The 12,536-nt window shown below is 38.9% G+C and overlaps 1 protein-coding gene across 2 annotated transcripts in view; it reads right to left on the reverse strand.

The window, feature by feature from the left end:
- The window catches only part of LOC108699127 (Fc receptor-like protein 4), a 30,379-nt gene extending 29,860 nt beyond the window's left edge, over positions 1 to 519 (reverse strand). For both annotated transcript variants that reach the window (XM_041573605.1, XM_041573604.1), the window contains exon 1: positions 474 to 519. In XM_041573605.1, the coding sequence (XP_041429539.1) occupies positions 474 to 486 (13 nt within the window). In that variant the 5' untranslated portion in view covers positions 487 to 519. The remainder of the gene's footprint in view (positions 1 to 473) is intronic.
- Positions 520 to 12,536: the final 12,017 nt, after the last annotated feature.

Consider the following 12,536-nt stretch of genomic DNA (forward strand, 5'->3'; position numbering starts at 1 on the left):
TTTTACATACCTAGAGTTTAAAGGATAAGTAACCTTTAAAATAAGTTAATAAAAAATTTGATGAGGGTGCTGTTCTAAGAACATTTGTCATTCACATTCATTATTTTTTTCTAATTCCAAGATATTAAAGGAACAGTAACAAAAGTGTTTTAAAGTAATGAAAAAATCATGTAGTGTTGCCCCACACTTCAGAAACACTACTATAGTTCTACTGTATAAACAAGCTGCTGTGTAGCGGAAATTGAAAAAAGGCTAAATGGCAGCAGAATTTATGTAAGCGGAGCCCCGAGGCCAGCGCCGGATGCTTCACATGCGCGCCCTCCCATGGCTGTGCGGTCCTAACGCCAGCCCCTGTGCTCACGAGAGTGCGCTATTCAGTATCGGAGCACCCAGCATTCCTATACCTCCTGTACGCCTGTATATTCCAATAAACAATTAGTGACATTAGGAGAGAAATAAAAGGAAACTCTCACCTGTACTTGCCATAACTGCAACTGCTGCTGCAAAAAAAGCAGAGTCTATTAGATGCAACATTCTGTATTAATTGAGTATATATATCACAAATGAATATGTCACATACAGTATATCTCACATAGTGCATACAGTATATCTAATTGTTGCGTTTTGTAAAAACCATTACTTGTAATGGTTTATCCTGTTCACATAAAGATGTTTTAGGCCTTTTTTTGAATGCAGGTATGGGACCTGTTATGCAGAATGCTCTGGACCTGGGGTTTTCCAGATAATAGATCTTTCCATAATTTGGATCTTTTACCTTAAGTCAACTAGAAAATCATGTAAACATGAAATAACCCCCAAAAGGCTGGTTTTGCTTCCAATAAGGATTAATTATATCTTAGTTGGGATCAAGTACAAGCTACTGTTTTATTATTACAGAGAAAAAGGAAATCATTTTTAAAAATTTAGATAACTTGTAAAGGAAGTTGTCAGGAGAAAGAAAGAGGCTGCTCTGATGTTCTTCTGCTTAGGAAAAACATTAAAAACCTTTCTCAAATCTTTTCTAAGCAGAAGAACATCAGAGCAGCCTCTTTCTTTGAATCCTCTGAATTTGGAGAAAAGTTTTTTTTCTCCACGATTTGAATCTCGTCCATGAGTTTTCACGTGATAAAACAGATAACGCTTTCTCACTGAATTGAATTTGGCACAAGCCAACGCAATCTTTGCGGCAAAACGTTTTGAGTCTCACGGCGACTTGTATTGCAGCTAAGACTGTGTTGGCTTGTGGGAGATTCAATTCAGTGAGAAAAAGTTATCTCTTGTTTTATCACGTGAAAACTCATGGATGAGATTCAATTTGAGATGCAGTTTAATTCATAAAAACCTATCTCACGGTTTATCATGTGAAAACTCTATTGAAATCTGTGCGAAAAAAACTGGAACTGAGATTGGAGAAAAGTTTTTTCTCCTCAAATTGAATCTCGTCCATGATTTTTCACGTGATAACCAGGAGATAACTTTTTCTCACTGAATTGAATCTGGCCCACTATTGGATTCATCTTTTTTCTTAGCATATGACATTGCCTTAGAAAGTGAATGGTGCATGACATGCTTATAAAGCAGAATTCCTTAGAATTATTCATGGGCCGTATGAGATACACACTTTAGCCCAGAGTGGACTTTCAGAACACACTAAGACCTACTATGGGTGCTTGGATTATACTGTGGGTGTCAGTGGCTACTGTCTGAATTCTCTGGCTTTCCTGTCAGGAAGGAACATTTAACCACTTCCTTTGCACTTATGTTGGTGTTTATAGCCGTATGTATTACACAACTTTTTTAATTGTAAATATATTTTGGCTTCCACTTCACTAGCTGCAACTGCAAACACTGGAGATCTTTCTTTTTACGCTGGATATTTTCTGTAGATCTTTTTGAAGGTCATAGAAGATGAATTTATGGGGAACACGCTCCACCAAAAACATTTTCTTACCTGTTCTGACACATTCAGAACTCTTGCTAAACAGAGTTATTAAAGAAGCTTGTTTATTTATCATATTAAGCACAGTGTTTATGTATCCACCAATCAGATTATGTGGCAGATCCAGCAATGATTGATATATTGTAATGAGTGATGTATGAGACTAGGGGGATCCTATATAATAAAGTCCAAGTGTCTCTGCGTCCAGTCCCAGTCCCTGTGTCCGTGGAAATGCGCTACTGCACATGTGCCCCACGGCCCGTCTCTGGCGAATTTACGCTGGCGAATTTACGCTGGCGAAGTAGATAGACGCCGACCAGAGTGTAAATTCGCCTGGCGAAGTGCGGCCACCAATGTTAACCCCCCTGGCCACCAATGTTAACCCCCCCTGGCCACCAATGCTCCCTGGCCACTTATGTTAACCCCCCTGGCCACCAATGTTAACCCCCCCCGACCACCAATGTTAACACCCCCTGGCCACCAATGCCCCCCTGGCCACCAATGTTAACACCCCCCTGTACACCAATGTTAACCCCCCCTGTACACCAATGTTAACCCCCCCTGGCCACCAATGTTAACCCCCCTGGTCACCAATGTTAACCCCCCTGGCCACCAATGTTAACCCCCCTGGCCACCAATGTTAACACCCCCCTGGCCACCAATGTTAACCCCCCCTGGCCACCAATGTTAACCCCCCTGGCCACCAATGTTAACCCCGCCTGGCCACCAATGTTAACCCCCCTGGCCACCAATGTTAACACCCCCCTGGCCACCAATGTTAACCCCCCTGGCCACCAATGTTAACCCCCCCTGGCCACCAATGTTAACCCCCCTTGGCCACCAATGTTAACCCCCCCTGCCCACCAATGTTAACCCCCCCTGGCCACCAATGTTAAACCCCTCTGGCCACCAATGTTAACGCCCCCTGCCCACCAATGTTAACCCCCCCTGGCCACCAATGTTAAACCCCTCTGGCCACCAATGTTAACGCCCCCTGGGCACCAGCATTAACCCCCTGGCCACCAGTGTTACAAAGGGGGCCCTGCCTACTAATGTTACCCATTCTGAAATGTTGGGAGGTATGTGACGACATATGTTCTAGCGCCCGTTAATTTAACGGGCTTAATGTCTAGTTTGTAATAAAAGGCACTAAGTTTGCCCAGGAGCAGTATCCCATATCAACCAATCAGCTGGTAGCATTTAGTGGTCATCTGTTTAAAAGCAAACATCTTATTGGTTGCTATGGGTTACTGCTCCTTGGCACACTTGGGGGCACATTTACTAAGGGTCGAATATCCAGGGTTAATTAACCCTCGATATTCGACCATTAAAGTAAAATCCTTCGACTTCGAATATTGAAGTCGAAGGATTTACCGCAAATACTTCTATCGGTTCATCAAAGGAAAAATCGTGCGTTGGAACGATGAAACCCTTTGAATCGATTCGAAGGATTTTAATCCATCGATCAAACGATTTTTCTTCGATCAGAAATTGCTTAGAAACCTTATGGGGAAGTTCCCCATAGGCTAACATTGGTGCTCGGTAGGTTTAAAGTGGCGAAGTAGGTAGTCAAAGTTTTTTTTAAAGAGACAGTCCTTCGACTATCAAATGGCCGAATAGTCGAATGATTTTAAGTTTGAACCGTTCGATTCAAAGTCGTAGTCGAAAGTCGAAGTAGCCTATTCGATGGTCGAAGTACCCAAAAAAAACCTCGAAATTCAACGTTTTTTTACTTCGAATCCTTCACTCGAGCTTAGTAAATGTGCCCCTTAGTGCCTTTTATTACATATTATAATCCTTTGAATCGTTCGATTTGAAGAATTTAATCATTCGATCAAATGATTTTTCGTTCGATCAAACATAAATGCGGTAAATCCTTCGACTTCGATATTCGAAGTCGAAGGATTTACATTCGGCAGTCGAATATCGAGGGTTAAATATGTAAATCTGCCCCTTATTGTTATTGCTACTGTTCATTACTCATCTTTCTATTCAGTCCCTTTCCTATTGATATCCCAGTCTCTTATTCAAATCAGTGCATGGTTGCTAGGGGAATTTGTATCCTAGTAATCAGATGGCTCAAATTGCAAACTGGAGAGCCGCAGAATAAAAAGTTAAATAAAAACCACAAATAAAAATGAAAACCAATTGCACATTATCTCTGAATATCACTCTCTACATTATACTAAAAGTTATTTTGAAGGCGAACAAACCCTTTAAATCACATTTATATTTAGTGCTACAGAAAAGACATGGATCAATACAATAGTAGTATATTAGTACAATCTAGATATATTATAATATTTGTAGTAAAAGTAACATATATCTGATATATAAAACAGGTGCTACTTACAGAGAGAGATAATTAACAACAGGACAGACATGATGAGCAGGAGCAGATAATGAGACATAGAAAGATGTAATGACACCCGTGATACTCAGAAACTAACACCTTGTGTGTTTGTCAAGCAGGACTAAAGGGGAAACTAAAACCACAAACAGAAAGAAGCAAAAACAAAGCAGAAACAAAATGAAAACCAACATAGTTATAAGTATGTATATAATATGTTATAAGATTCATCAAGCATCAGTGTATTTTTAATAAGTAGTTATTACTCACATTAATTAATTACAAAAATAGCAGTGTTTTTTTAATGAAAATAAAATGTTCTAGGTCGGGATTGTTTGTTCCAACAAAGTTTTCGGAATTGTTATACTCCCTGGCAATGGATTAACATTCTCTACAACTGGATATTGTTCATGAAGCCAGTGAGTACTATCTCTGAGTGTTGTGAGCGCTACATCTGTGATAGTGTAACAACCGATGAAGAAAGTATTTGCGCTTTTATTGATTTCATTTTGTACCACCAAAGTCTGAACCCACCACTTCTAGGAGGCCCATTTACTAAGGGTCGAATATCGAGGGTTATCTAACCCTTGATATTCGACCATCGAAGTAAAATCCTTCGACTTCGAATATCGAAGTCGAAGGATTTACCGCAAATACTTTGTTCGATCGATCGAAGGAAAAACCGTTCGATCGAATGATTAAATCCTTCGAACCGAACTATTAGAAGTATTTTAATCCATCGATAGAAGGATTTTCCTTCGATCAGAAAAAGCTTTGCAAACTTATGGGGAAGGTCCACATAGTCTAACATTGAAGCTCGGTAGGTTTTAAGTGGCAAAGTAGGTAGTCAAAGTTCATTTTAAAGAGACAGTACTTCGACTATCGAATGGTCGAATAGTCAAACGATTTTTAGTTTGAATCGTTCCAATCGAAGTCGTAGGTCGAAGTAGCCTATTCGATGGTCGAAGTACCCAAAAAAAACTTCGAGATTCAAAGTTTTTTTTACTTTGAATCCTTCACTCGAGCTTAGTAAATGTGAACCGTAATGTGTATCTGATCATCTGCCTGATGAAGAGTTCACCTGGTTTTAAAGAACCACTGGAGCCAGAGATGGATTTCACTATGCCTGAGCCTCTACACCCTCCATGTTGTGTTCACTGTGTAGCCTTTCAAAGTCAAAGTATTTTTTTAATAAATTTCGATTGGTCATTTTTTCCCCCTCATTTTGAGTTTATGGGAGTTTTTAGAATCTCCCATAAACTCGAAATTCAACCCTTGATAAATCCGCCCCATAGTCACTGACACTCTGTTGAGCCAAAGCCTGCCTAGCAGACTGAAACTGTTCTTATATCTAAGAAACCATGTAAAATAGAAAAATAAAAGTAAAAAGTGCAAAAGTGTTCAGAGGACCACTCTGACTAAGGGGCCGATTCACTAAGGGTCGAATTTCGAAGTTAAAAATACTTCGAAATTCGACCCTCGAATTGAAATCCTTCGACTTCGAATATCGAAGTCGAAGGATTTAGCGCTAATCCTGCGATCGATCGATCGAAGGATTTTTCGTTCGATCGAACGATTAAATCCTTCGAATCGAACGATTCGAAGGATTTTAATCCAACGATCGAAGGAAAATCCTTCGATCAAAAAATCACAGGCAAGCCTATGGGGACCTTCCCCATAGGCTAACATTGACTTCGGTAGCTTTTAGCTGCCGAAGTAGGGGGTCGAAGTTTTTTTTAAAGGGGAAGTACTTCGACTATCGAATGGTCGAATAGTCGAACGATTTTTCGTTCGATTAGTTCGAATTCGAACGAATTTAACCAATTCGATGGTCGAAGTACCCAAAAAATACTTCGAAATTCGAAGTTTTTTCATTCGAATCCTTCACTCGAGCTTAGTGAATCGGCCCCTAAGTGTCAGTGTTCTGCATATGATACTAAGGCTCCAGAAACAGGAGGCACATCAGCAGCAACTTTCTGCATGTTTATTCAGCAAGGAACATCTAACTTAACAATCAGACATCAGGGTACAACTCTGCTCTACGAGAGAGAGAGAGAGAGAGAGAGAGAGAGAGAGAGAGAGAGAGAGAGAGAGACATAGCAGAACAGGCACTGGAGAGAAACTACTCCTCTGTATTACTCCAGTGGTAAATGCACAGACAAATATACTACACCTAGAACTACTGGTATGGTAGGTGGATTATAGTGAAGACTTTGGGAAGCTAAGTAGTCTTATCAAGAAAGTCTTACCAATGCATACACAAATAAAGATTCCCAATGGTGTGGAAAGATGGCAGCAGAGTGAACTTGTTACTTATGTTTAATTCTCTCATTCTATAATCATGTATTTGACATTCTTCACACATTTACCATCCTGGTTCACAGAACTCTGTGATGGGATCTACACGAATTGCTGTAAACTTACTCAGGGTGAGCACTTTTGCAATTTACATTATTTTTATTTTTCTGTGATATTTGCAATTTTAGTTCACTAATAGCAGGCTTTTAGCTCAATTGAAAGTCAGCAACCCATGGGTTAACAGTTAGGGGCAGGTTTATCAAGGATTGGATTGAAAATTAGAATTTTTGAATACGAATTTCAAGTTTATTTTAGTGTAATTCGACTAGTCCAAGTTCGATTCACGTAAAAAAAATATTGAAATTTCGAATTTCAAAATTTATCGTGTACTGTCCCTTTAAGAATTCAAATTTGACTATTCGCCATCTAAAACCTGCCGAATTGGTGTTTTAGCCTATGGGGGACCACCTCATTTGGTGGACTTTTGAAAAAAAAAACTTTTTTTGTGAAAAAACTCTAATCCAATTTGATTCGAATTTGATTAGAGTTTGCAGGTCGATCCTAATTACCTGAATTTAAAAGATTCAAAATTTTTTAATAAATTTCGATTGGTCATTTTTTTTCAAATTTCGAGTTTATGGGAATTTTTAGAAACGCCCATAAACTCAAAATTCGACCATTGATAAATCTGCCCCTTAGAGTCACTGACACTCTGTTGAGCCAAAGCCTGCCTAGTAGACTAAAACTGTTCTTATATCTAAGAAACCATGTAAAATAGAAAAATAACAGTAAAAAGTGCAAAAGTGTTCAGAGGACCACTCTGAATAAGTTTATACCAACTCATTTTTGAGGTTTATTTTCCCTTTAAGCTGTTCCTTTGGGCTGCTCTGCTCTGACTGCAGAGGAATAGCATTATGGATACCTGAAATGATAAACAAACTGTCCCGGGAGAGAGGTATGAGTAGGGGAGAATATTTAACTGTCCGGGTCCAGAGGAACATTGAGAAATACGAGAATTGAGATGAGAATGTGATACTGTAGCTGGGTGAGACATTAAATTAAAAACAGATTTAGGAAAGGCATAAAATGGTGAGAAAGATGAAAACCTTTCAAGAGTGGCTGAAGAATTATTGAATTTGGGAATTGTCCCATTATCCTTTATTTTTTTAAAACAATTATGGGCCCATAAGTGAATTTTCGAATTCAAAAAGTTTGAATTTAGAAGTAATTTTTTGGGTACTTCGACCGTCGAATAGGCCAAAATTCTATTTGAATTGAAAATACTTCACAAATTCGACCATTCAAAAATCTAAGTACTGTCTCTTTAAAAACAACTTCGCCTTCGACACTTCGCCACCTTAAACCTGCCGAATTGCTATGTTAGCCTATGGGGACCTCCTAGAACCTATAGCCAGTATTTGGCTAAGTTTTGAGCAGTCTGCAAAATACCATTTCATTCCTGAACCAACAAGTGTATTTTTTAGCTGTAATATTGGTGTGTAGGTGCATCTCAGGTCATTTTGCCTGGTCATGTGCTTTCAAAAAGAGCCAGCACTTCACACTGGTTGCAGTGGGACTTGGATTTTTACTATTGAGTGCTATCCTTATATTTACAAGTTATATTGTTATATTGCACAAGTCACATGATTGAGGGCACCTGGGAAACTGACAATATGTCTAGCCCCATGTCAGATTTCAAAATTAAATATTTAAAAATATGTTTGCTCTTTTGAAAAATGGATTTCAGGGCAGAATTCTACTGGAGCAGCACTTTTAGCTGATCCGTTTCTGTTAAAGTATCCCTTTTATTTAATCATTTTTAGCAGAATTAGGGTATGGAGATATAAATTGTGGAAACATCCCTTATCCAGAAAAACCCAGGTCCCAAGCATTCTGGATAATAGATCCTATACTAACTAACTGTAGATGTGAGAATCACAATAAGCTTGGATATTGTGCTTCTTCAAGAAATCATCCAATTCACTTTTAAAGGCTTTAAAGCAATTGTTCACATTTAAGTTTACTTTTAGTATATTATACAGTGAACAATTATAAGCAACTTTTCAGTTGGTCCTAATTATTTTTTATATAGTTTTTAAATTATTTGCCTTCTTCTGACTCTTTCAAGCTTTAAAATAGGGGTCACTGACCCCGTCTAAAAAACAAATGCTCTGTAAGGTTCCAAATGTATTGTTATTGCTACTAATTACTCATCTCCAACTTAAGAATTGCTGAATGAAAAGCTAAATAACTTAAAAACCACAAATAATAAATGAAAATCAATTGCAAATGTTCTCAGAATATCACTCGCTACATCATACTAAGGGCAGATTTATCAAGGGTCAAATTGAGTTTTTTTGAACTCCCATAACTTCGAAATTGGAAAAAAAGACCAACCGAAATTTATAAAAAATAAAAATAAAATGCGGGTGAATAGGCTGTATTCTAATTGTTTGAATCGAAGTAACAGCGCATTCGATTTAATTTGGTTCGAAGTATTTTAAAAAAATAACTTTGATTTCTCAAAGTCCATCAATTGACTCCAAATAGGTTCTTGGATGTCCCTCATAGGCTAAAACAGCAATTCGGCAGGTTTTAGATGGCGAATGGTCGAAGTTGAATTTTTAAAGAGACAGTACATGATAACTTTCGATATTCTAATTTTTTTCAAATTCAAATTTTTTTACTGCCAATTTTCAATTTGCCCCTTGAAAAATATGCCCCTTAAAGAAGAACAACCCCTTTAATAGAATCAGCCATGACAACATCACCTAGCAGGGTGTTCCCCAACCTCAAAAGATTCCCCACTATCCCTGCTGTAATGTCCTCTAATAATGATGTCCCCTTGCAAACACATTTTCTCCAGAGGAAACACCTCCAACCTTGACAGTTTACCCTATTTGGTTAAACTCTTTGCTATAGTCTGTAACGAAAAACACAGTTTCTATCTCCTGTTGTTTATCATTATATGTTGTTGCTTTCTAATGAGTGTGTGTTTTTTTTTTACTAAGTCTGCATAATATCCCCTCCTGTAAAAATTGTTTTGACTGTTCCTTAAAAGTTACATCCTGAGAGCAGTTTCTACTATTCCTACGATGAACTGACTGTATGGGATACTGTTTGGGTATGTTTTGGGTGACAGCTATTAGCACAAAGTATTGTAGGGACCCGGAGGGTTAATTCCCCTACAGTCGGAGCCTCATGGTGCATATACCCTTTTTGGGACTAACTACAGGGTTTCCTAAGGGGCAGAGCCCTTGTGTTGGTGTAGCATGGCCGGTCCCAAAAGAAGTCACTAGGGGGCAGATTTACATAGGGTCGAATATCGAGGGTTAATTGACCCTCGATATTCGACTGTCGAAGTAAAATCCTTCGACTTTGAATATCGAAGACGAAGGATTTACCGTAATTCGCTCGATCGAACGATCAAATGAAAAATTGTTCGATCGAACGATTAAATCCGATTAAATGCTGACTGTACCTCACTAAGGAGATAGCGATTTCAGCTGCCACTATGTAGAGGCAGGAGGCCTCTGAGGCTGGGGTAGGGGTCCCCATGCCTGGGAGCTCGACCATTAGGGTCTGGAACTCCTGATTTTTTCAATGGGGACTCAGGACCTGTAAGTCGGTAATAATGTACAACCTTGGCACCAGGAGGAGTCGCCAAGAGGGTGTTACAAGTATAATATTACCTTGATTGCTCATTGGTTTGCATGTGATTTTATAAATATACTGCAGTGGTTTTAAACTGTTAACTGAAGGAATAAATTCTATTTTTTTATGTAACTTGTAGAGGTCGCTGTTGCAAACTATATTTTACACAATGTGACCTCATCTTTGTAAGTCAATTGAGAGGGATTGACCCCCAGAAATACGTTAGGCCTTGTGTCCGTAGCTATCTACCAATTAAATATTCTCCTTAACCAGAGTGCTGTCTTAATTTATATCTTTCTATCCTTCATATAGTCCAAGAAGTCCATATATATTTATTATAACTTAACTGGCACACATTTTTAAAAAGTAGTTGTCACACAAGCACCTAACCATTGGAATGCCAGTTGTGATGGGCAAAAACTTTGCGGACACTGGGTGCAAAAACTGCAATGCCCCCACCCTGGATACACACCACACACATGCTGTGAATGATGCAGGCCCTACTGGGAGGCAGCTCAGATGCAAGCAACGTTATAGAAAGACTGAAATATAACAGGAGACATCTTGTTCTTGGGTTTTGTTCTTGAATCACTCTGCCACCCAACCCTGTGCCTCCTGCTCTCAACAAAACTGGCTTGAGCATTTTCTAGAAATTGGATTTTCCTTCAGTGATGTTATACATGACATGGAAAGCCCATGGGTCATCACCTGGCATAACTGACCTAGCAACCCTGAATCCTCAAAAGGAGATTGAATGCTCTTCAACCAATATGGTGCTGATCTTCACCAACACTGAGGAAAAAGACCAATAAATATTTTTACCTTGGCATTTTTAATTAAATATATATGACAGGGGAGACAGCTATTTTTTTTTTATTTTCATGGTTTTGGGTGCCCTTGTAATTTAAGGCTACTGCCCTTGGCTGCCTCGATTTAGCCATGGCCCAGGTTTCCACAGAATGAAATTAAAATTTGTGGGTGGCTAACTATATCCTGAATCGCTGGCTGGTAGGGATGGCACCTTTACATTGTTGAAGGATCAGATAGTTGGTTGGGGGAGATGACATTTACGCAGCTGTCAACCATTTTTCATGCGCAGAAGTGACATTAGTGGAAGTGATGTCACGTGCATGCACACCAGGGTTGCCAGGTTGGCGGATTTCCAGCCAAATTGGGTTACTAATTAAACACCTCTGTACTTATGCTCCTGGTGATGGGCAAATCAGTCCCATTTTACTTCATGGAAAAAGTAGTGAAAATTTGAAAAAGGCGTATTTTCACATATGACACTGTGGGGCAGATTTACATAGCGTCGAATATCGAGGGTTAATTAAACCTCGATATTCGACTGCCAAATGTAAATCCTTCGACTTCGAATATCGAAGTCGAAGGATTTACCGCAAATAATTCGATCAAACGATTTTAATCCATCGATCGAATGATTTGTCTTCGACCAAAAAAACATTAGAAAGCCTATGGGGACCTTCCCCATAGGCTAACATTGCACTTCGGTAGGTTTTAGGTGGCGAAGTAGGGGGTTGAAGTTTTTTTTAAACAGACAGTACTTCGACTATCGAATGGTCGAATGGTCGAATAGTCGAACGAATTTTAGTCGTAGTCGAAGGTCAAATTCGATGGTCGAAGTAGCCAAAAAAAACATTCAAAGTTAATGCTAAACGCGCGTTGGCGTTTGGATTCCTCTTTTAAACTCAATTTTAGAAGGATTTGAGTCTATTGGGTTAACGGAATAGAAGGGGTGGGGAAGATATTCACTTCAACCAGTGCTCGGTAATCTCTCTTTTCTCTGCTACTAAAGTTCACAAGAGCCCGTGGATTTGTGGTTTTTTAGGGTTATTCAGCTCTTCTCAAAATAGGATTTAGATTAATTTACGAGACCACAGTCCCGGATACTCTGCCTCCTTTGTCTTTGTGGTGTCCCAGGGATAGCAAACAATTAGGTAGTAGTTTTTGGGACAACTCCACCTCTTCTAATTTCCTTTTCTTGCTAAAACTTTTTAACCTGAGCATCATGTGTATTTTTTAAAGGCAATTTATCCCATTAATTGTGGTCCTCACTATATCAACTATTGTATTTTTACCTATTTATCAATATCAATTACTTAGCACTGTTAAGCACTTTACAATAAATTAACCTTGAAGCAATTATGAATTTATGGTAATTGCCATCTAACAGCAATCATATTAGCACTTGAAGCATTTCATTAACCTTAATTAATTCTTTGATCAGATTGATTGTGGATGCAAACCTAACGTACCGGATAACACATTGTATCA

Source organism: Xenopus laevis, chromosome 8L, assembly GCF_017654675.1.
Source record: "Xenopus laevis strain J_2021 chromosome 8L, Xenopus_laevis_v10.1, whole genome shotgun sequence".
Taxonomy (NCBI): domain Eukaryota; kingdom Metazoa; phylum Chordata; class Amphibia; order Anura; family Pipidae; genus Xenopus; species Xenopus laevis.